The sequence below is a fragment of the Macrobrachium nipponense genome, chromosome 11 (genome assembly GCF_015104395.2).
Source record: "Macrobrachium nipponense isolate FS-2020 chromosome 11, ASM1510439v2, whole genome shotgun sequence".
NCBI classification, from domain to species: Eukaryota; Metazoa; Arthropoda; class Malacostraca; order Decapoda; family Palaemonidae; genus Macrobrachium; species Macrobrachium nipponense.
In genome coordinates this window covers 49,448,936-49,475,412 of record NC_061087.1, presented here as the reverse complement: position 1 = coordinate 49,475,412, position 26,477 = coordinate 49,448,936, and the positions used below count along the sequence as shown (strand labels likewise).

At 39.9% G+C, this 26,477-nt stretch overlaps 1 protein-coding gene across 1 annotated transcript in view; it reads right to left on the bottom strand.

Moving 5' to 3' along the window:
* LOC135205772 (paraplegin-like) overlaps positions 1-26,477 on the bottom strand; it is a gene marked incomplete in the record, with an annotated part of 592,202 nt that overhangs the window by 266,312 nt on the left and 299,413 nt on the right. Inside the window, 1 exon segment of the mRNA XM_064236914.1 lies at positions 25,884-26,035. Within this exon segment, the coding sequence (XP_064092984.1) occupies positions 25,884-26,035 (152 nt within the window).

Below are 26,477 nucleotides of genomic sequence, written 5' to 3'. Positions count from 1 at the left end.
CAAAACCCTAACTTTATGGACTTCATGAAGTTCGCGGCTAAAAGGGATGCAGATATCGATCCTCAAAACATACTATTCCTAGAATCGGATAAAAGAGAATCGACCCTTCGTCAGTATGACTCAGCCGTTAAGAAACTAGCCAAATTTCTGAGGGGAACTGAATATCAAACCATGACTACCAACCTGGCTATTTCCTTCTTCAGGTCTTTATTTGAAAAAGGTTTAGCAGCCAGTACTATTACTACAACTAAGTCTGCTCTAAAGAAAATATTCCAGTATGGCTTTAAAATAGATCTAACAGACTTATTTTTCTTCTATTCCTAGAGCTTGTGCTAGGCTCAGACCAACAGAGAGACCTAGCTCAGTGTCATGGTTCTTAAATGATGTTCTCAAACTGGCCTCAGATGCTGATAACTCATGCAGTTACTTACCCCTCCTAAGGAAAACATTATTTCTTTCAAGTCTAGCCTCAGGAGCCAGGGTATCTGAACTGTCGGCTCTGTCTTGAGACTCGGGTCATATAGAATTTCTCCCATCAGAAGTAGTTCTTCTCTTCCCAGATCGTCAATTTTTGGCCAAAAACGAGGACCCTTCAATGAGATGGGCCCCTTGGAAGATCCTCCCTCTTCCTCCAGACCCCTCTTTATGTCCAGTTATGGCTTTACGAGCATATCTGTCCAGGACAACCATGAGTTCCTCTGGCCCTTTATTTATGAGGGAAAATGGTGGCACTATTTCTTTAAAAGGTATTAGGCAACAGATCCTGTACTTTATTAAGCAAGCCAACCCAAATTCATTCCCCAAAGTCCATGACATTAGGGCAGTAGCCACCTCGATCAACTATTTTCGACATATGAATTTTGATGATCTAAAAAAGTATACAGGCTGGAAATCGCCGACAGTATTCAAACGCCACTATCTTAAATCCTTAGAAGCTCTTAAATTTCCAGCAGTGGCAGCGGGAAACACAGTTTCTCCTGACACTGCCTAAGTAGTTTAGTAATAGATCCAGATCTCCTTCTACATCACTGACATTCTTCCTGTGATCCTGCCACCAGGTACTCATCCCTTTTTTAGCCTTAGCTGCCAAAAAGGGCACTTATTGTGATGTTTTCATTATTTTTTTGCTAGGACTACTCACACCTGTATATAACCTATTGTATTGTATAGTTTTAAGGTTATTATAAGTTGTCATAATTAATTTTAAGTATGTATTATGATCTTTGTAGTCATAAGTTCTAGATTATAGTACAGTAGAGCCTCGGTTCTCGACGATAATTCGTTCCAGAAGGAGCGTCGAAATTCGATTATTTCGAGAACTGAATCAAGTTTTCCCATAAGAAATAACTGAAAATGGATTAATCCGTTCTTGACCATCAGTTATTACCCTAACCTTGCCTTTTTATACAATACATTACATGTAAATTACAACTAAAAAAGTTAAAAGTTAAATAAATATCATGTTAAACGTATATTTATAATTTTAAATGTATAATATACAGTATAAAAGAAAACTAGCCTGCGTCCAACCGATTGTTGACCAGGCGCCATAGGCTACCTAGGTAAATAGTAAGTAGAACGTAGTGTAGTGGGTAGGCATAAAACGTGTTGCTAACATAATAAAAACATTGAAAAGCAAGTCTAATTATTACAGTAAATTAATAAACTATTAAAATTAAACCCAATTTATATTTATCAAAAGCTTGCAAAAATTTGCCTACAGTAAGTCGGCATTTAAGGATGTAAACAAACCATAGCGCAGCCCTGGTGGTTTATATCGGGACTATGGTAGTAAACAAACCATATCGTTGCTATAAGCCTAGAAACGTTTACATTCGATATTAATTTATGGTAAATCTTTTACGGAGTCGACTGCAATACTGTATACAAAATCGCTTGAAAATTATCTTTCAGTAAATGTAATGTTATGATACTAACGATTTTGTTTCATAAATGTCCTTATAAAAAAGGTGCGTCTTTTACGGCAAATTGTCCAATATCAGGGCTGGTTTCAAGCTTATTGGACTTTGACAATTATTATGGTACTGCATGGTACATATATACGTACGTATAAGTAAAAGAATCTTCTTAATGTCTTTAATTACTATACCATTACGTACCAGCATCTCGAGTTTAATATCAAGCTAACCTCTTTTTTTTTACGAGGACGCTTATAAACCAAGCATACAGATTGCGTTCGTTACCGCGCACGCGTTGCATATGTAAACTGTGTCACTACCAGACCTCATACTTAAACATTGACGTCTTTTTACAGTAGACATAAAAGAATCGTCTTAATTTCTATAATTATTCTATACCATAGCGGCTTCTCTGATTAAGCTAAGGCTAACCTCCTTTTTCCAGCAAGCTTAACAATGATTAAGATTGCGTTCGCTACCGAACGGCACACGTTACGTATGTGACAGTGGTTTCACTACCAAATCTCACATGTAAACAATGACGTATTTTTACAGTAGACATAAAAGAATCTACTTAATTTCTATAATTAATGTATACCGTAGCGGCTTTGAGTTAAGCTAAGGCTAACCAGCATGCTTAAAAAGCTTAGATTGCGTTGCTACCGAACCGAACATGTTACGTATGTAACTGGTTTCACTACCAAATCTTACACGTAAACATTGGCGTATTACAGTACGACATAAAAGATTCTTCTTAATTTCTTAATTACTACGCACTTAATATGGCATAGTGGCTTCTCTGATATAAGCTATGACTAACTTCTTCTTTACCGGCAAGCTTAACAAAGCTTAAAGATTGCATTCGCTACCGAACCGCACATGTAACCTACGTACGTAACATTGCCTTCACTCCAAACCTAACACTTATATACGTATTGCATTTGCTACTGAAACGCGCTCCTCAAGTGTGAGCATGGTTTTAGATTATGTCTACGCTTGAAAAAAAAATCAAGCAAGGGTGCTTGATTAAATCTTTTTTTCGCTCATCACTTTCATGCAGAGGAGAGGATAGACGAAACTTAAGGTTTATTTTGGAGTTGGAAATGATGGAAACATTTTGAAGAAGGAAAACGCGAGATGCCATGTAAACATTTTCCATTATTTCAGAGATTAACAATAGCAAAAGGTTTTAATAGATAGCCAGTAGTAATGTTGGGACCCATGATGAATCAAAAGGTAACTGCGTATAGAGTTGATAACACCGAAAAAGCAAACGAAATGCGAGCAAGGTGTACAAGACACGACACATGTTTGAATGTTTGTAAACATTAGTTGCGGACTTTAAACAATGCTGAGTGGCGTCACCAGTGTTACCAACCGTTTTGCTAAATTATGCTAGTCGGTCCAAGCAAGAATTTATGCCAAATATGGTGCAATTTTGTGCCAGAATTATGCTATTAATATATCATTATCTCATTTCTCTAATACATTTGAGCTAAAACAACGATGTAATGGAAATTTAAAACATTTATATATTAGGTGAAATGATACAAAGTGACGAACCGACAATATTATAACTAATAATTTGATGATCTTTACATGTTAGGAAACTCGTAATAAAACACCATTTTTCTTTAATAGATCACATAGGCAATCACTAGTACACTATTTGATATGCAATCACTATTATACTATTTGACAAATGTGTGAAGATCACACATACAAATGTGAAGAAAAACAACAAATTTTACTTATTACTGCATCATTATAATGCCACTCAGAACCATTTTTCTTTAACAGGTCACATAAACAATTAATAAATACTTGAAAATGTGTGAAAATTACTTCAAATATAACATTTTGTTATTTACTGATATTTACTGAAAAATTAAAACAAAAAAAAAAGGTAAACAAACAAACCAGTATCTACTCAAGAAGAAAAACATACGTACTTATTACTTGATCATTATCATGCCACTGAAACACTATTCTTCTTTAACAGATCACATACACAATGAATAAATACTTGAAAATTGTGTGAAAATCACTTCAGACATAATTAAAATTTTGATAACTACTGAAAAAAATAAAACTTAAAAAAAGAAAAAAGTAATTCTTTACTCATGAAGAAAAAACATTATTAACACTTTACTGATCGTTTGTCATGCCACTGTGGGTATTTATTTATATTCACAAAATTTAACATTCCTTTGTTGGGTTCAAACTTAGCAATTAACTCATTTGTTAGTGCTGCTTTTGAGGCAATTTCACTATGAAGATACATATATTCACTATAGCTGTGTATGAAATTGAGGAATTTTCTGCATTTTATTTAAAATTTTAGTGAAAATACATTCTAAAATTGTACTAGAACCCTAAGTGTGAAAGAAATTATGCTAAGTTCCAATTCTTGGGTCAAATTATGCTAAAAAACATGAAATTATGCTACATTTGGTAGCACTGGATGACGCCAACTAGCGGCGGCTGGCGGAAACAGTTTTGTTTACAAACATCATATGGTCGGGGGTCGGAAACTGGTTTTTTGGTTGAAAACAGATACAAAGTTTATTGGAAATTTAGTGGCGAAATCCGATTATGTCGAGTTCTAATACAGTCGTGAACCGGGCCTCTACTGTACTTTATTATCAATTGTTTTTCATTATTCCCTTACTCATTTTATATCCTATTTCAAGCTTGTGGCCATTTCTCTGGTACTATTTCACGAAGTGACACGGGCTGAGCCCAGAAAAGGGATTTTGACGAAGGAAAAATCTATTTCTGGGCAAGGGCCCGTGTCGCCCAGTGAAATCCCACCCTTCTTTACACCCACCCTTGGGCCCAAGCTTGATACCCAACGCCAAGGATGACCGCTAGAGGTGCTCATGATGGCGCCGGGAGCGCTAGTAGTAGTAGTTGCTGGTGTAGGCCGTGTGTCGGCCCTCTCTAGAAGGGGGATTTTGTAGGATGGATGGATCTAAATGGTAAGAGACCCGTGGTAGTGGTTTCACTCGCCCCAGAAACCATACCGACACCTTTTTATATAAGGTGAGCGAGTCAGAATACTCTGACATTCCATTTTAGTTTTTTTCTCTGGTAATGTTAGTAATATTTACCTTAGAAATGTGTGCTAAAAGGACATTTCACTGGGTGACACGGGCCCTTGCCCAGAAATAGATTTTTCTTTTGTCAAAATCCCTTATCTATATTACACACACATATATATATATATATATATATATATATATATATATATATATATATATATATATATATATATATATATATTATATATATATATATATATATTATAATCATACATACAGGCGGCCCTCGGTTAGCAGCAGGGGTTCCGTTCCTGGCCACCGACGCCAAGCGATTTTCGATGCTGAGCGATTTTAAAGCCTACGGCCGCCGCACACCTTCTTTCGAAACTCTAGACCAGTCACAAAAGCGCCGTAATCCCACAACGGCGCAGTAAGTAAAATTATATTTATGCAGTAAAGTACTATAGAATTTACTGTACAGTACATGTGGGTGTCTAGAATATGTAAAGATATAATAAAGTTTATACAGTGTACAGGTAGCTGTAGTGTTTAGGTTACGATCATTAGTCTTACAATAGTCCGATTTTATGAGAGATCAAATTACAATGGCCTAAACTTTATCCATCTTCTAGTTACATAAGTTCAATAACAGCAAAAGAGAATGATGAAAGTATGGTTTTAACGTTATACCCGTTGCGTGAACGTGTACAGCCATGAACAACCGAACGAGAGAAGACTTTTTTTTTTTTTTCTAAGTACAACCGAACTGGATAACATCTGTTTGGCTTGTATTTCAATCATCGTACTACAGTACAACATTACCGTATTTGTTATAAATGGCGTTATGTATAGAATAGAACAGATATCTTAATGTAATAACTTTATTCGCTATAGATCAGAGATCAATATAGATTAAAGATCAATCAAGAAATATACTGTTAAATTTATACCTAGTTATAACTGAAGCTGAAAAAACTGTTCAAGCTGCTAATGACTATTATCGTACATCAGCAACAAGGATAAAACTGCAGTAAACGTCTGCCATCAAACACAACTGTAGATAAAATTGGGATAAAATCATTTTTCTGGGCTCAGCTCGTGTCGCTGCGCGAAATATCCTTTAATCTATTATTTCTAGGGTAAATGTACTAACACATACCAGAGAATAAATAAAATAAAGAAAAAGGTCAGTATAACTGACTCGCTCACCCTCCAAGAGGGTGTCGGTATGAACACTAGGTGAGTGAGACCACTACCACGAGCCAAATGCCAATAGAAATCTCCCACTACAAAAACCCTCCAAGAGGAGAGCCGACCCACAGAGTGAGCAGCTCGTACTACTACTACTCCATCCCATGCTGCCGACTGCTGCGCCTCTGGTGGCCATCCTTTTCAGTTAGCGCACACGAGTCACACGTGCTATTTTACTCTCTGTGTTTTTTGTGCCCTTTCGTTGGATTTATCTATAATGGAGCGTGCAGCTATCGCAGCAGCTAAGTTAAGTACTCAGTATTTATGGTTAGTTGGTTTTTTCCGGCCCTGAGACAGTATTTGCCGTTTTTTAGGTATAAATACGTACTCGGGGTCGGAAGCATGGCAGCATGGTTCTGCCTCGTGGTGGGTTCGTTCTGGGTCTCCCATACCTAGAACATCCCCTTATCTATGTACGCTCTATATTAGTTATCCGTTTTACTTAGGGTGCTGTCTACTCAGGTTTGTCATGCATGCATGTCTTTTACCTTATGTAGGCTTCTTCTATCCAGACCCTAGTCCCGGCTCTTAGTATCGGCCTCTGACTAGCTTTGAGTGGTAGACTTGCCTTCGGGTTAGTCGTACACTCCTGGATTTTTTCTCCTACTATATTGCTTTCTTTCTTTTATTTTTTATTTAATTATACTATGTATTTTGTTATGGTTAGGTTGTTAGGCGTCTGGCTTAGCCTAGGTCCTGGCTCATTGAGCCTATCCTTCCGCTCATCAGTTCGGTTGCTTCCCTATAGCATCTCTCTGATCAGTTGGTTTTGGCCCAGTGGGCCTATATGCTACTGCTTTTCAGTTCAGTTGCTTCCCGATAGCATCTCTCTGATCAGCTGATTTGCCCTAGGCTTAGTTGTCTTGTTTTGGTCTTACCGCCTCGTGGTCACTACGTGATCACGAGACAGCCAGACGCCTGCCCAGTCACCTTCCCCCCCCTCCCGCTCTTCCATAGAGTCGGGGGAGGGTGGGTCGGTCTGCCCATGCTCGCTCCACTTACCCGAGCCTGCCTCCCTCTCTCCCCCCAGGCGGAGGGGCTAGGGAGACGGGACAGACCCAGACTGGTCTCGACCTCTCCGGCTTCTCGGTCCGGCCGGGTGGTAACGTGTTGGGGGGTACTGGCCTTTCCCCCCATCCGTTGCTACCTTGTCGCTCCGTGCTAGCTCGAGCCTGTATGTCTTCTCACTCTTTCCCACCTTACTAGGGCTCCTTTCCTGACCGGAGTCCTGGCATCCAGCGGAAAGTTGTTAGTCCACCCAGTAGAGTGGACCGGAACATACAGTGGGTCCCTGCTAACCTTACCGTATTGCTGAGTTACTTCACTCCGCTACGCACTGGACTTGGTCCGGTTCGTTTGAGTTTTAGGTTTAAGTGTTATTAGATTAACTATAAGTTTATCTTAAGTACCTTAAACCATCCCCCCCTCCCTTACATGTCTTACCGGATCTCTCCGGGATTATAGCCTATTCAGGCGAAGCAGGGAGGGGTTATGCCCAAATTTTTTCCGAGCTCCGGCATGCAACGGATTCTGTCCGTTAGCCTGCCTAAGTGATATTCTTTAAGATACTCATATGTCTTCCCACTTACAGGCCACCAACTGTGAGCATCCGGGATGCGCCGCCACACTTCAGGACCCATGTGGACACGAAGTTTGCCGGTCCCATGCTCCATGCGCGACTCCGCACGGGGACATCCAGGTCTGGTACCATGAGACGTGTACCATATGTTACGATCTGGTGAGCCAGCTTTTAGACGGGGTAAGTATTCCATCTCCGGTAGCTGCTCCGCTTCTGTTTTAGTGCTTAAGTTTTCATCATTCACTTTAACTTAAGGCATCTAGTTTAAGTTATACTTTAAGTTTTAGTTTTAAGTGATTCTTAAATCTAATCTACGCCCTCTCTTCCAGGCGCCGGCAGTGAGGGATACCGCACTGGCAACCCTGCGGGCCTGGGTCGGCGGTTTTGGGAAGAACGCCGCCAAGGGTATGCCCTACATTCTAGAGAAACGGTTGGCGGTATTAATCTTCCCCGGAGCAAGGCGACAGGATACGTCGACCAGTAGAGGCGGCCCCGACTATCGCCTTCATCCAACAACAGCTGGCTGCCTCATTAACTGACCAAGACCAGGATATCTCCACGGACGTCGCGACTTTAGATATTAATGTGGAACCTATGGTAGGTGTAGACGATCTGCTGGTCGAGGTAAGTAAGGTGGACACCCAAGGGTCACCCTTGGGCGTAACTGTTTCTTCTACTCCTGCAACCTCTCCATCCTTCCAAGGCTTTACAGGTGATGATTTGTATACTCCTCCTGACGCTTCGGTTAGACCTAAGGTCAAGAGTCAAGCAGTGAAATCCTTGACTAAGACGTCGTCGTCGTCTAAGAAGACGACTTCGGCTTCAGCCTCCTCGCGTAAGTCTCCGGCTGGGAATCCCGGAGCAGACAGGTCTAAAGCTTCTAGCTCCGGCTCTAAGTCCTCAAGGAGTAAATCCTCCAGAGAGAGATCTCGTACTCCGGCAGAGTCACCAGTTCCGCTACCCCTGGTTCCGATTCAGAGCCACCCCTCCACCTCCGCAGCAGCTCCGGCTTTGGACTCCAATGCTGGCCTGTTGCAACAGGTGGGCGACCTGGTTGGGTCCCTAAAGAGTAGCATGGAACAAATGATCTCTCGATTGTCGGATAGGATTACTTCCCAAGACTCCATTATAGCCGGACTGAGAGAAGCCCCTCTAGCCTCTCCTCCACTTTCCAATACAAGTGGAACTCAGCTTCCTCCGTATGACTCGTTACCTCCGTTCTCGATGAACAACCCATGGAGAGTAGCGTCATACGCCCCCTTCCAAGACGGTCTCATTTCTATACCGGAATTTGGAACTCGAAGGATAGAGGACTTCCTCCAGCCTCCGTTCATAGGCTACGCAAGGCTCACAGCTTCAGCCATGGTTCGGGATGATAGGGTACCAAAGGAGACAGTCCTCTATTCACGAGACCAGGCTCAGAGAGAATGGCTCAGGTGTTTAGAGGACATGGATTGTTCTAATACCAAGATACAACCTTTTAAGAGTCCCTTTACCATTTTCACAATGGATGAGAGTACCCCGCTCCCGTTCCTGACAAAGATCGCGAGGTCTACCATCCCAGCGGCCCAGAAGGGGGAACCCATGCCTCAATTGAAGGAAGCAGATCCCACATCTCCGTTGCTCCCCTCAGCCGGAGAATTGTGGGAAGACTTGCCGAACACCTTCTCAGCTGGCAAACTCAAACCGGACTGTGCTATGGAGCAGTTTGGTGAAAAGCTACCCAGGCTCCCAGATAGCCTTATTCAGGCTGAATTTGACGCGAAATCGCGATTAGCCAGGTCAATTAACTCTATGGCTATGTCCGAGGTAGCAACCATAGCCTATGGCTCAGAACCGCTTTTTAAACTCATGACCAAAGCCCTGACTCAAACGGTACAGTCGGATATGTTTGAGTTTGCCACTGCTAGAACGAATTGTAGGAAGCATGTCCTACAAGAGGCAACCATTCGACATGAGCCGAATAGGTTACTCTCGTCTAACATCTGGGGAGCAGATCTCTTCCCAGAAGCTATGGTGAAGGAAGTCCAGTCAGAGGCTACGAGGCTAAACCAGAGCCTTAAGGACCGTTGGGGCCTTACGGCTAAGAGGAGGCAAGACCTAACACCTAAAGGTAAGAGACAGAGGAAACCTAGGCGTTTCCATCCTTACCAGAAGAAGCAGCCACGCTTTCCTCAGCAAGTTCCAGCGGTGCCCTTAGTGCAAACAGCCCAACCTTCCACTTCTAAGGCTCAATCACAACCAATTTATGTGATATCCCCTCAGCCTCAGCCCTCCACCTCTTACGCCATCTCTCCAGCTTACAATCAAGCCTTCGAGAGTCAAGCTTCACAGAAGTATGACCGCTCGGGTAAGGGAGGCAGAGGTAAGCGTTCCTTTCGTGGGAGAGGGTCGGGAGGCCCTTTAATAGGGGAAAGCACTTCAGAGGAGGTCGAGGCGGTTACCAGAACCAATGAAGAACTTCAGGTAGGAGGGAGGCTGTTTCACTTTCGCCACCGGTGGAACTTCAGCGAATGGGCTCAGAGCATAGTGTCAAAAGGCCTGGGTTGGAGCTGGTTGACGAACCCACCTCCATCCAGACCTTTCCGTCAACTTCCTTCCAAGGAATTGACAGAGTACGCAGAGGACCTCCTTCAGAAAGGAGCTATAGCGAGAGTCAAGAGATTAAAATTTCAAGGTCGCTTGTTCAGCGTGCCAAAGAAAGGCTCACAAAAAAGAAGGGTAATCTTAGACTTGTCCCGCTTAAACTTAGCCATCCGCTGCGACAAGTTCAAGATGCTCACGATCTCGCAGGTGCGGACCTTACTTCCCCGTGGGGCCGTCACCACCTCTATCGATCTTACAGACGCCTACTATCATATCCCTATTGCAAGACACTTCCGTCCATATCTGGGTTTCAAGATAGGAGACCAGGCATTCTCCTTCAAGGTAGTTCCCTTCGGACTCAACGTGGCACCCAGGGTGTTCACGAAACTAGCGGAAGTGGTAGTGCAACAACTCAGGTCACAAGGGATTATGGTAGTAGCGTATCTCGACGATTGGTTGATCTGGGCTTCAACAATCGAGGAATGCAACAGAGCTACACTGAAAGTGATTCAGTTCCTGGAATATCTAGGCTTCAAGATAAACAGGACCAAGTCAAGACTCACTCCAGAGTCAAACTTTCAGTGGCTGGGCATTCAATGGAATCTATCCTCCCATACTCTGTCGATTCCATCAACCAAAAGGAAAGAAATAGCAAAGTCAGTCAAGCAATTTCTAAGTCACAAACTGGCGTCAAGGAGGGCTCAGGAGAGGATCCTGGGTTCTCTCCAGTTTGCATCAGTGACGAACGTCTTAATGAAAGCCAGACTGAAAGACCTAACCAGAATCTGGCGCTCACGAGCAAATGTCAGGTCCAGGGACAAACTATCCTCAGTCCCTCTGATTCTAAAGAATCGACTTCGGCCGTGGGCGAAAGTCAAGAATTTGTCAGTGTCAGTACCCCTTCAGTTCCCTCCACCAGGGATCACCATCCACACAGACGCGTCCTTAAGCGGTTGGGGAGGGTATTCCCAGGTCAAAAAGGTTCAAGGAACTTGGTCACCTCAGTTCAGTCAGTTCCATATAAACGTACTGGAGGCAATGGCAGTGTTCTTGACTCTAAAAAGGTTGCGCCCACCAAAGTACTCCCACATAAAGCTAGTTCTGGACAGCGCAGTGGTAGTACATTGTATAAACAGGGGAGGCTCCAAGTCACGTCATCTAAATCATGTCATGGTAGCCATCTTCTCCCTGGCAGACAAGTTCAGTTGGCATCTCTCCTCCACTCACATAGCTGGAGTGAGAAACGTCATAGCAGACGCGTTATCCCGATCAGTGCCCCTAGAGTCGGAATGGTCACTGGACAACAGTTCGTTCCAATGGATCCTTCAAAGAGTTCCAGGGCTACAAGTGGATCTCTTCGCATCTCAAGCGAATCACAAACTGCCGTGTTATGTAGCCCCCAACCTGGACCCTCTGGCCTATGCCACGGAACAACTGGAAAAAGATTTATGTCTTTCCTCCAGTGAATCTTCTCATGAAAGTTTAAACAAACTCAGGACATTCAAGGGTCAAGTGGCTCTAGTAGCCCCAGACTGGCCGAAGAGCAATTGGTATCCCCTAATTCTGGAGCTGGGCCTTCGTCCTCTTCGGATCCCCAATCCCAGGCTCTCCCAGTCAGTACAAACGAAGACTGTGTTCGCTTCCTCAGGGATTCTCAAAACCCTAACTTTATGGACTTCATGAAGTTTGCGGCAAAAAGAGATGCGAATATTGACCCTCAGAATATTCTCTTCTTGGAATCCGATAAAAGGGATTCAACTTTGAGACAGTATGATGCTGCTGTCAAAAAGTTAGCAATCTTCCTGAGAGAATCAGATATTAGAATCATGACAGTTAATTCAGCTATATCCTTTTTCAGATCCTTATTTGAAAAAGGTTTAGCAGCTAGCACGATTACGACAAACAAGTCAGCCTTGAAAAAGATATTTCAATTTGGGTTCAACATAGACTTGACGGATTCCTACTTCTCGTCTATTCCTAAGGCATGTGCTAGACTTAGACCTTCTGTAAGGCCTACGTCAGTTTCATGGTTCTTAAACGATGTTCTAAAACTGGCTTCAGAAACCGATAAATGACACATGCTCGTTTATAATGCTCTTAAGAAAACCCTGTTTTTATTAAGCTTAGCTTCAGGAGCAAGAATTTCAGAACTGTCGGCTTTATCCAGAGATCCGGATCATATTCAATTCCTTCCCACAGGGGAAGTCCTACTTTCTCCGGAACGTAGCTTTTTAACAAAGAATGAAGATCCTTTGATGAGGTGGGAACCTTGGAAGGTACTACCCCTTCCACAAGATGTATCTCTTTGCCCAGTTACAACCTTACGAGCCTTTCTGTCCAGGACCTCCTCATCCTCATCGGGTCCCCTCTTTAAGAGGGAAAAAGGTGGAACTTTATCCATTAAAGGCATCAGGCAACAAATCCTGTACTTTATTAAGCAAGCCAATCCTGACTCTTTCCCGAAAGCACATGATGTCAGGGCAGTAGCCACCTCAAATTAATTTATTTCCAACACATGAACTTCGATGAGTTGAAAAAGTATACCGGATGGAAATCGCCGACAGTGTTCAAACGTCATTACCTTAAGTCCTTGGAAGCTCTGAAATTTTCAGCAGTAGCAGCGGGTAACATAGTTTCCCCTGACTCTAGTTAATTTGTAGTAGAAGATTCAGTCCTCCTTTCTACCTGCCTCACCCAACAGTTCGTCTATTCCTGCCGTGTTCATTTACATTCACCTTGTGTCTTAGCTGCTTTTATGATGATGTAGTGGGTGCCCCTTATTTTTTTGCTAGGGATACTCACAGATGATTATAGATATTGATCTCATGGATGTTACCCCCTTATTTTTATGCTAGGGGATACATCTTATTTATAATGGTTACGGGTTTTGTATATTAAGTCATATACATTCCTTATATATTATCATTGTTGATTAATTTGTTCATTTGATTATTTTAATTGCTATTATATTTTGATACATGCCTTTACACAGATACCATTTTGTTACATGTAAACCATTTTTACCTCTGTACATATGTAAATTACCTTATGATAAGAAACATGATTAGAATTAAGTGTAATTTAAGCATATTTCTAATTTTGTATCACTGTGTATTTGTATCTTTTTAGCAATTATATTCTTTTTATATTTATTTTCTCTTTTATTTGAGACCTATTCTGATTTATTTTATTACTTTTGTTTACAATCTTGTGCTATTTCTCTGGTACGATTTCGCGCAGCGACACGAGCTGAGCCCAGAAAAGGGATTTTGACGTAAGGAAAAATCTATTTCTGGGCGATTGGCTCGTGTCGCCAGCGAAATCCCACCCTACCCATCCCTTCGCCCAAGATTGTCTGCTAACTTCAGGATGGCCACCAGAGGCGCAGCAGTCGGCAGCATGGGATGGAGTAGTAGTAGTACGAGCTGCTCACTCTGTGGGTCGGCTCTCCTCTTGGAGGGTTTTTGTAGTGGGAGATTTCTATTGGCATTTGGCTCGTGGTAGTGGTCTCACTCGCCTAGTGTTCATACCGACACCCTCTTGGAGGGTGAGCGAGTCAGTTATACTGACCTTTTTCTTTATTTTATTTATTCTCTGGTATGTGTTAGTACATTTACCCTAGAAATAATAGATTAAAGGATATTTCGCTGGCGACACGAGCCAATCGCCCAGAAATAGATTTTTCCTTACGTCAAAATCCCTTTAATCAAAACTACTGTGCTTGAAAGAACACATTTTACTGTTGGTTTCACGCCGATATAAGATAAATAACGTAAAGTTCGTATTACAATGATATAAAGGATTATTGCGAATGGAATCACGTAATTTTTTACGCAATAAACATGCCGCCAACGTAATCTGTTAACGGAAAAAAAAAGTAGTTCACATTCACAATGAGACATATTCAATAAATATTTCCACCTAAAAACACGCTGTATAAGGAAAAATAACTTTGTCTCATATAAGTCAAGTATATAGATATTCGTTTATGCTAACTAGAAGCAAGAGCATTCGCTCAGAATTGCGTTATGGTGAAACAAACTCGTATTCATCAGCTGATTTCAAACCACAACATTGGCCGCTCCGCGGAATACTGGCTTAAATTTGCCGTAGTATTTTAAAATACAATAATATGAGAATACATACAATATTCTTGGATACAGTGAAATAATGTATAACTTTTTAAAGGATTTAGAAAAGATGCATAATTAATAAAATAACACAATGCATTTTTCGGAACTGGCGGACAAGAACGAACATGAAAAAACATTTCCTGACAACGTCGAGCGTAGTTACAAAGGCTGCCTTAATTTGTATCTTATTTCTGTACAAAAATGAAAATACCTTTACGTAATATATTTTCATACACATTTTAAACAAAAGCATAAACATTAAAAAAATCGACACATCGATCGCTAAATTTGGACTCTTTTTAACTCTATATTTTCGGAAGAGCGGCAGACGGCGGCATACAAGAACGAACTTGAAAAAACATCGTAGCCGATAACGTGAAGGGCAGTTTCAAAAGCTGCCTTTTTATCATATTTCTGCACAGAAATAAAAATACCCTATTCGTAATACATTTTCATACACAATTAAACATAAAAGCATAAACATTTATAAAATCGACTCATCGATCGCTAATTTGCACTTTTTTTTAAATCGATATTTTCAGAAGAGCGGCAGGCGGCTCACAAGAAAGAACATGAAAAAACATCGTATTTGATAACGTGAAGGGCAGTTTCAAAAGCTGCCTTTGTATCATATTTTTGTACAGAAATAAAAATACCTTTCACGTAATACATTTTCATACACATTTTAAACAAAAGAATGAGCATTTATAAATCGACACATCCATAGCTAAATTTGCACTTATGTAACTCGATATTTTCGGCATAGAACAGCGTCAGAGGCATATATTTTACCCTAATACCTACGTAATAACTCCATAAAATTTGTTAATATAATTTGCATAACCTTTATGGTCTGAACGGCATTTCTACAAATGTATGAACTCGTTAGACAACGGTGCTAGCGGCGCTGTTAACTGAAAATTGTGGCATAAAGATACCTTTAAAACGCCTTATTTTTTTAATGAATATTTTTGACGACCGCCGTAAAACCGATTCGTCGTTGAGTGATTGCGCCGTTAACTGCGGGCCGCCTGTATATCAATTACACATATATATTATATATGTATTGCTAAAGAGAAGGGTAGAATTAAGCAAGTTGATTTTATATATTGTTTTTTCTATTTTTCTTACAATTTCCTTCTCATGCTTAGCAATGTTTCTGAGTAACTGGCCAACATTCATATTGGGAATTTCTAAAATTTATAAAAATGCTGAAGGTGATCTTTTACTTGATTAAAAACAGGATCTCAGGTCCAGGTCAAGCAGGGGTCGTCATCAGTGCTGGTATTATTCTGCAGGCGTGGTTCAATCCTGGGCCGGGGTCGTCTTTGGTTTACAGCTGGTGTTTGATGCTGGTATAGCTGGTATCACATGACATTTCGACCTCCTCACAGGTCATCTTCTTGACGAGTCGGTTAAAGGACTGTAGCAAGAGTCTCCGTGGCGGCACTTATAGCGGCTCAGACCTAGAGTTGAATTCTCATGGGTCAGGCTGGTCTTGGTCGAAGTCGTGGATCTCTGATCGATGGTCGCGGAGATTCTGTCATGCGAGCACCATTGTAGTGTGCCTGGGAATGGACATCAGGAATTCTGTCCATAGCAGGAGTCCTATCGTCCTGTGGGGGCTCCTGATTGGTACCTGGTATTGTCGGGGGGTCATTCATTGCTCTCCGGGTAGCGGTGGGAAGGAGAAATGTTTCCCGAGTTATGTTTAAATTTGGTTTTTCCTCTCCTATATGAAAGGCTTCCAGGAGCCGCAGACGTTGGGGATCTGTTGTCTGGTCTATTATCTCGATATTAGGGATAACATTTCTTTTTATTCGTTTGTAATAAGCAGTCCTGGTGTGGTTAAATATGGCTGCTCCTTGGGTGTGGCAGGAGATTTGCTTAGAGAAACGCATGGAGGTCATACCGATGTATTTGCCGAGGCGTCCTCGGACCGGGCATGTGTATTGGTAGACCACACTCGTCTTCTTCAAGGGATCCTGCAGTGGGACCGAAGGGTTATTTCTCATCACCAGGCTGTTCGTCTTCATATTACTTGCTTCATCTTTTTGTCCAGGTTGGTGGGCCTGATGTTTTCCTCAATGGTGTTTTTGAGGGCTTGCTCGTCCTCCTTGTACCTCCGGTGGAAGTGCCCCTTGTAGAAAAGCTTGATGGGTTCTGGAATAGCAGGGTGGGGTTCCTGGTGGTACCAGGTTTCCATATTCTTCCTTATTGATTCATCAACAGCACGATTGGTGTTTCTACTGTTGACGAAGACCTGGGTGGCGCGCTCCAACTCACTGTGTATTCATACCAGGAGAAGCAGTGTGAGAGAGCCCTCCTGACAAAGGCGCTGATGGTGGAGCGCTTAAACCTCTCATGGCACTCGCTCTCACCGTTCATGCACATTTTCAGGTTCGTCGGCTTCATGTACCACCAGGATCCCTGACCTGACATTACAGAACCCATCACGCTTTTCTACAAGGGGCGCTTCCACCAGAGGTACAAGGAGGATGAGCAAGCCCTCAAAAACATCATCAAGGAAAACGTCAGCCGCACCAACCCAGACAAATAGTTTAAGCTTGCAATATATTATAAAACAAACACGAGGAGCAGCCTGGTGATGAAAAACAACCCTTCACCCCCCCTGCAGGATCCCTTGAAGAAGACAAGTGTGGTCTACCAATACACATCCCGGATCGAGGATGCTTCGGCAAATACATAGGTATAACCTCCATACATTCTCTGAGAAAATCTCCTGCCACACCCAAGGAGCAGCCATATTTAACCACACCAGGACTGCTCATAACAAACGAATAAAAAGAAATTATATTATCCCAAATATCGAGATAATAGACCAGACAACAGATCCCCGACGTCTGCGCCTCCTGGAAGCCTTCCTCATAGGAAAGGAGATGCCAAATTTAAACATCACTCAGGAAAAGTTTCTCCTTCCCACCGCTACCCGGAGAGCAATGAACGACCCCCCAACAATGCCAGATAGTCAGGAGCCCCCACAGGATGATAGGACTCCTGCTACAGACAGAATTCCTGATGTCCAACCCCAGGCACACTACGATAGAGCTCACATGACAGAATCTCCGCGGCCATCAATGCGAGATCCACGACTTTGACCAAGACCGGCCTGACCAATGAGAATTCAACTCTAGGTACGAGCCACTATAAATATAGTCACGCAGACTCTTGCTACAGTCCTTCAACCGACTCATCAAGAAGATGACCTGCGAGGACGTTGAAACGTCACGATACCAGCTATACCAGCATCAACACTAGCTGTTAACCAAAGACGACCCCGCCCTGGAACTGAACCATGTGTACGGAATAATACCAGCACTGATGACGACCCCTGCTTGACCTGGACCTGTGATCCTCTTTTAATAAAATAAAAGATCAACTTCAGCATTTTTATCATTTTTAGAAATTAATATTGGCCATTACACAGAAACATCACTGAACCTGAGAAGCGAATTGTGAGAAAAATAGTAAAAACAATAATAATAATAATATACATGTAATTACAAAATTTTAAAGAAATAAAATAACCTTTCTATTTCACTCCCACCACCAGAAGAAGCAAGCAGGCATAAAGAACTCTGAAGAATGGTGAACAAATTAATAAGAGTTGCAAAGATAAATGAGGATACGAGAGTTGCACCAGTTTGTAAGGAAAACCCAAAATAATTCTTTGTGCATGTTAATAGTAATTGGAAACTAATAATAGCACAGGTCCCCTAAAGGACAATAGAGGAAACCTGGTGAACTCAGATTTGGAAAAAAAAGTTACTGAATGAGCTATTAAATATGAAGGGGCAGAACTGCTGGACAAAATAATATTTACAGAAGAGAACATTTAAAATAAAATAGACTCAACAAGTTCAAATCTTCTGGCCTGGATGGGATTCATCCAAGAGAAATTAAAAAACTAAAAGGAGAGATAGTTCCTGACCTATATGAACTCTACAGAAAAAGTGCAGAACAACAAAAGGTAGATAAAGGATGGAAACTAGGTAATGTGCCCCCATTAAAAAAAAAAAAAAGGGCCAAGAGAAGAGTGAGGAAATTATCGATCAATCTGTCAAATGTCAGTCACTTGTAAGATTTTTTAGTTCATAATTGTAGATTAAATTGTGGATCACATTGATAGAAACAATTTGTTGTTAAACAGCAAACACAATTTTGACACAAAACCTCTTGGAGTTTTTTCATAACATGCTTGGTATTTACGACAGTAGTAGAACAATACTAGATATACTCTACTTAAATTTCCAAAAGGCCTTTGACAGTTTTGTACAAGAAACAAATGACGAAAGTTAGAGCTTTAGGAATTGCAGGAGAAATAGCAGACTGTATCAAAGACTGATTAACTAATAGGAAACACAAAGTCGTAATAAATGGTGAAGAATCAGAATGGGCAGATGTGACAAGTGGCGTTCCTCAGGGTTCTGTCCTTGTCCTGCTCTTGTTTTCTATTTTTTTGTCCTTGTCCTGCTCTTGTTTTCTATTTTTTTATTTACATTGACATTGATGTAGGCTTAACTAGCAGGATAGCCCAATTTGCAGATGACACCAAACTAAGTGTAAATCCAGCAGACCTAGGTACAGTAGAAAGTTTAAGAAATGATCTAAGGAAAATACGAGAGTTGCCAAAAAGAGGGCAAATGCCTTTTAACCTGGATAAATGTTAAGTGTTAGAAATAGGAACAAACAACCCCCATGCCAACTACATGCTGCTTGGGAATGACAAAGTATAGAACAAGAAAAGGACCTAGGAGTCATTATTACCAAGGACTTATAATCCATAAAACAATGCATAAAAGCTGAAAAGAAGGCACAGAAACTAGTGGGATACATAAAGAGGCAGTTCAAATACAGAAGAAAGGAAACGGTGCTGCAGCTCAACACATCAATAGTTAGACCACATCTTGAATATGCAGTACAGTTTTGGTCACCAACACTAAAAAAGGACATAAAATAGACTAGAAGAGGTACAAGCAAGAGCCACAAAGAAAGGGATAACAGAAAGTAGACAGTGACCTCTTCACATTAAATGAAAACCAAACAAGGAATAATGGATGGAAACTAGAACTGAAAAGATACAACACATCCCACTGTGGGAACTTCTTCACATACATGATATGTGACACATGGAATAAACTGCCACCAGAAATTGTAAACAGCAACAGTGTGGAAGAGGTCAAAAGAAATCTAGACAAATCATTAGAAAACTGTGAATGAATTGTAAAACCTGCTCCTGCTCCTAGAGAGAAGTGAGCAGATGATGCCCCCTTGGATAGACAAAAGTTTTTGAGACATCCCAATCCTTGTAACTCTTACTGAGATGAAGAGAATTTTTATGGTCTACTGAATATATATGTTATTAAAATTTTCATAAAATAACAATAATAATACTAATAATAATTCTCTCTCTCTCTCTCTCTCTCTCTCTCTCTCTCTCTCTCTCTCTCTCTCTCTCTCTCTCTCTCTCTGCTGGAAGGGCTAGAAGTATATATGTATGTGGTCCCCCCGTATTCGCGGGGATGTGTATCAGACCCCCCCGTGAATAGTTAGAACCCGCGAATGTTTGGAACCCCTACAAAAATGCTAAAAACAGCCTATTTTGTTAGTTAAAACTCAAGAAAAACCACTAAAAATTTTCATACTTGGTTTTTTAAATAGTTTCATCACAAAAAGTGCATTTTATGATGAAATTGATAAAAAAAACCAGGAATTTGTGGATATTTCTCATAGAAAAATACCGCGAATGCGCGAATTTTCCGCGAATAATGCGGGGAAACGTTCCCGAGAGAAATCCGCGAATGTGTGAGTCCGCGAATCCGGAGAACGCGAATACGGGGGCCCACTGTATATATCTTTATGGGTACTAGTGTTTAAGATGACTTTGAAATTATATTAATAATATAAACTCAAAGATTAATACAGCAATAAGATAATAATTGAAGGTCTACTATAATGCTATCCATCCCTTAGATGGAGCACGCAAAACAGTGGCACTTCTGCAATTGACATGCTTCCACAACAGGAAGTGGACCTGTTTACCACATGCAAAAACCTCCAATTTCTAGTGTATGTGTCTCGGAACTTGGACAATCAAGCAATAGCAGGAGATACTGGAAAAAATGGAGGACAATATACCATTTTTTCCCCATTGTCCCAGATTTTGAAGGCTTTGAAAAAGTTGCTAACCTTCAAAGGAACCACTTGGTTAATAGACACGAATTGACCAAACAAGCACTCTTCCTATTGAACAACGAACGAAGAATTAAATTCCATTACCAATCCCAGACAGGAGGGGGAAAGTCATATATGCATCCTCTTTTCTGAGCCGAGACCACACATGGAATTTTAAATCTTGTCTAATGTAAAAATTACCGACACAACATTGTTAGATACCTAGTGCAGAAACTACGCACATTGTCCATTTGACAAATACCAGTCCACATGGAAAGTATGGTTAGATTACATACATGCTGAGCGCCCAATCAAGATCTCTGTTGAAGACGGACTCTTTGCTGTTACGGCAGTCACGGGATACAAAGCAACATGAACGTATCCTTTGCTTTATAGATTTAGTAGATACTAATAGCATAGAAATTGTCACTTCCCTCCTATGATCTTTGTTATTACAAAGATCTGCTCCTCTGCAAGGCTTCCAACAATTTGGTCCCTGAATAAGATGCTGCAGCTTCTGTCAGCCCCTCAATTCAGTGAGCCCAATACAACCACAACTCACATGCTGCAAAAGCAATCTTCTTGACTGCTTTGGCATCAGGAGCTCGTAATAATGAACTGGACTCTTTTAGATGGGGATGCTGCATCACTCAAACAGCTTGCTCCCTGGCCCACAAATTCCTGGCCAAGAATGGGGAGCCTTTAAATGAGGAAATCTGTTCTGATAAGGAAGCTTAACTGTAAAACAAAACATTATGCTGAGTTCAAGCACTTAAGGTTTACCTAAAGGTCACATCAAATCTCTCTCTACATGGGCTAAGAATAAAATTAGTACCACTTATTAAAAATAAACAGACCCACACTCCTTTCCTAAGTCATATGACATTAGGAAAGTAAGTGTATTGTTGGCCTCCTTCAGAAATGTTACTTTTGAAGAAGTCTCAGTGTTCAAGATGGTCATCAGAAACAGCATGGTTAGTCCTGACCCCACTGACACTACAGCGGAAAAGTAGGGGTCATCTGATTTGGTGGGTATGCTAAAATATTGCTGGGAAAGGTGCAAATTGACTGCGACCAAACCCAGTATATTTAGGTAAGTCACTATAGTATTACATCCCAAAAGAAGTTCATGTTTGGTTTAATGTTCTTTGTTACCAAACCCTAAAGGGTATTTGGAATGAAAAATGTGATTTAAAACCTGTGGCTCGACCTTGGACCAAATTTTTCTGGGTTGCTGGGATTGAGATTCAAAAACTTATGCCATTTTTTCACCTGTCAATTTCTTTGGTAAGCTCTTTTGAGGATGAGCAGCCGCTACATTATCAAAAACAGGTCTTGAGATGGAAAAACCTTACTTTGGTAGGCGCTGAGTCTCCTCAAACCCACCCTCTTTCCCTGACAAAAGGCACGGGATTTGGGTGAATATCATCCTGCATAGACCTAAAAGAAAGCAATGACAAAGATAAGACTTCCAGTGAGTTGTTGACACAGTGATGGCAGACGTACGAAGTGCTATTGGCAGTGCCATGTCTATAATGGTGACATACATATGGTGTTGCCGTTTGCTACTTCTTGCAGGTTGACAATAGGAATTGAGAACCGAGGTAATCACTGTAGATAAGGGAAGAACCCTCTTATCTTGCATCCTAAACTCTACCAAGTGTGAACGTACATTAACCCTTAAACGGCGAGCCGGTATTTCCGAAAGTGTATCCCGTATGCTGGTGGCATTGGCGAGTGAGCGCCGAAGCGGAAAAACGTTTTTTTAAAAAATCACAGCACGCTTAATTTTCAAGATTAAGAGTTCATTTTTGGCTCCTTTTTTTTGTCATTGCCTGAAGTTTAGTATGCAACCATCAGAAATGAAAAAAATATAATTATCATTTATAAATACGTATTGGAATATATGAGCGGAAAAATTTTTGATGTATAATTGTATAAAAATCGTGCTGTGAGCAAAATGGTTAAAGCTAATGAGTTAATTATTTTTTCGTTTTATTGTACACTAAATTGCGATGATTTTGGTAGATAACAAATTGTAAAATAATCAAAGCAACACAGAGAAAATATCACAATATGATGCATAAATTCGTAACGCGCAGACGTAAAAAAAAAAACATAAAAAATTCACCATAAATCGAAATATTGTGTTAAAATCGAAATATTGTGCTAGAGACTTTCCATTTGTTGCAAAATAAAGGTAATTGATTGAATATTACTAGACTGTAAGTGTTGTAGCTTACAATTGCAGTTTTCGACCATTTCGGTAGAGTTAAATTTGACCGAAGGAAGAATTTTTTCTATTTATCGTTATTTATATAAAAAATATTTCCAAACTGATAAAAGCTACAACCATGGGTTGTTTTTTGTTGTATTCTACATGAAATTGCGCACATTTTCATATATAAAACTTTGTGTAACGGTTAATTTAAAATGGTGCAAGCATTACGACAATCGGACGAAAAAATTTCTAATTTTTTCAGAAGTGTTACCGCACGGACGTAAGGAAAATGTTTTATTTCATAAATTCACCATAAATCGAAATATTGTGCTAGAGACTTCCCATTTGTTGCAAAATAAAGTTAAATGATTGAATATTACTAGAATGTAATAGTTTTTAGCTTACAATTGCGCTTTTTCACCATTTCGGTCGAGTCAAAGTTGACCGAAGGTTGAAATTTTGGCACTTATCGTTATTTATATGAAAATATTTCAAAACTGATAAAAGCTACAACCATGCGTTGTTTTCTGTTGTATTCTACATGAAATTATGCACATTTTAATATATAAAACTATGTGATGGCTAATTTAAAATGGTGCAAACATTACGACAATTGGACAAAAAAATTTATGATTTTTTCGGAAGAGTTACCGCGTGGACATAAGGAAAAAGTTTTTTTTTTCATAAATTCACCATAAATAGAAATATTGTGCCAGAGACTTCCAATTTGTTGAAAAATAAAGGTAAATGATTGAATATTACTAGAATGTATGAGTTTTAGCTTACAATTACGTTTTACGACCATTTCGGTCATGTCAAAGTTGACCAAAGGTTGATATTTTGGCACTTATAGTTATTTATATGAACATATTTCAAAACTGATAAAAGCTACAACCATGGGTTGTTTCTTGTTGTATTCTAAATGAAATTGCACACATTTCCATATATAAAACTTTATCAAACGGCTAATTTAAAATGGTGCAAATATTACGACAATCGGACAAAAAAATTTATGATTTTTTCGGAAGAGTTACCGCGCGGACGTAAAGATAAAGTTTTTTTTTCATAAATTCACCATAAATCAAAATACTGTGCTAGAGACTTCCAATTTGTTGCAAAATGAAGGCAAATGATTGAATATTATTAGAATATAAGAGTTTTAGATTACAATTGGGTTTTTCGACCATTTTGGTAGAGTCAAAGTTGACTGAAGGTTGAAATTTTGGCACTTATCGTTATTTATATGAAAATATTTCAAAACTGATAAAAGCTACAACCACGAGTTGTTTTTTGTTGTATTCTACATGAAATTGCACACATTTTCATATATAATACTCCATGTAACAGCTAACATAAAATGATGCAAAAATTATGTCAGTGACGAAATAATTTGCAAGATGCGTCACTGATGCTTTTTAGTGCGAGAAGAAAGAAATTCGCGGTTGCGCGCCTAGGTAATGATTGTAAACAAAACAACGCCTTGATCTGTGAGCTCCCAGCATCTTTCAAGGCATGTGATTAATTTTCGTCGATGTTTAATACGTCCAATCGGCGTTAAAGGGTTAATTGCTGGTCAACTGTTTAAAAGAGAATATTAATTAGTCTATCTTTTGGAGACTCTAATGGACCATGAAAGTAACTCCTTTCCAAAAAGGGGTTTTTCCTATATCAAAACCTATTTTCTTTGTGATAGTGAACTAAAAGGTATTAAAAGTCAATTATGCTGACTACCTATAGTAGCCATTTTTCTTCTTTTTTTTTTTTTGCACTGACAATAAAAAAAAAACCTGATTGGGAGAAGTGCATAAGAGTCCATATATTGTTAAATATGAAAATAAAATTGATTATTTAACAATCTTGAAATAATGTTTTATTACATATGTTTTCTTAAAGGAATCAACTGATCATCATGTCACGATAATTAGGAAAACTTAAGAATAATCCTCACATAAGTTCAATGTCTCAATGTTAAAATTAATATACTTAAAAAATCTTGATCAGCTAGTGATATAAGTGAACATTCTGCAACTAAACATGTAAAAAGCAATACTAATACTCAAACAATATTTAAAATACATGTTACTAGCATGTTGTATTCTACTTTTTTATTGTAACTTGACATGAACCTCCCATTACTTTGCAATTAAACTTTTTCACAAAATACACTGTGTATGGTGTGTGCAGAAAATAACAGTTGCCAATTTTTCACAATATTCTTATGCTTTCAGTATACTGATTATTGGCTATTGAGTTTTAGCTTTTTATGCTACTGTACTGCACAAACTGATAAAATGATAAATAACATTTTTACAATTTCTAGACTGAAAATAATTTCAAAATACTTTTCAAATATCTTCAGTGACTGGAAATGGTAAGTCAGCATACAACCCAGTTCATGGTTACTTGCACAGTTTCATCACTGTATGCTAAAATTATCTTTTACTGATGTTATTTACAACTTAATGTTATTTTTAAAAAATGCAGAATGATGATTCAGAGATGTTAAAACATCTAACATTTACTCAAGATGTATAATGTGTGGAAAAAAGTGCACATCATGAAGCTTAGAAATATGGTATGGAAACATTGTGTGTAGTGCTTAAAATTGATAACAGCTAATAAATGCTTGGTCAATGTCGGCTATAAATATTACTCTTATGCATGCACACCCATTGCAGTTGATTGCTACAATGTATAGTGTACTGTGAGACAGTATATATATATATAGAACTTTAATATTTTATTATCAGATACAGGTGTTATATAGATTACTGTCTCTTTATAACTGCAAATTAAGCAAATCTAAGCTATGCTCAGCCTACGTAGCTACAGTATATTATAATAAGATATACTATGTAATATATATAAATATGCATATCTATAGTTAACAACTTATGAACATTTCTGAAAATAGTAAATGGCCCAACATATCACAACAAAAGTCCAGATGCTTACCTTACTCGAGCAGCTCCCAGTCCACCAATCATCTCAATGAATTCGGAGCCATTCATTGCTAAAAATGGCACCTGACCTTCTGTTGCAACAGCTTTTGCTAGCAGTGTCTTCCCACAACCAGGGGGGCCCAGCAGTAAAGCTCCTTTTGGCACCTGTTGCAATTTTTAAAAATTTCTTTTAAAAAACAAACAAAAATAATTGTAATTTATCAACAGAAAATATTATTATACTATGCAATAGTAGTTCCCCAAGCACCCATCGTGGATGATGAAGAGAATGCTCACAGGGGTCTGGCAGCTGGCAGACACAAGCAAAAGAACCTCTCGTTTGCCCACTGGACCGAACTCTAACAATTGTGAATCACCTTGGCCAATACCTGACAAGAAATGTCACATTGCGATTCACAATCTATGCTCACCTCGATGTTCTTAAAGGTGAGAATTTCAGTCCTAACATAACTCTCAAGATATAACCTAACCTGGGACCAATGCACGCCAGGGGAACTTACTGACACCCCAAGCAGGGATAAGGCATAGGCCTGCCTTCTACCGCAAGTGCCAGCCAACCTCACACAGCAAGTGACTGCCCACCCCA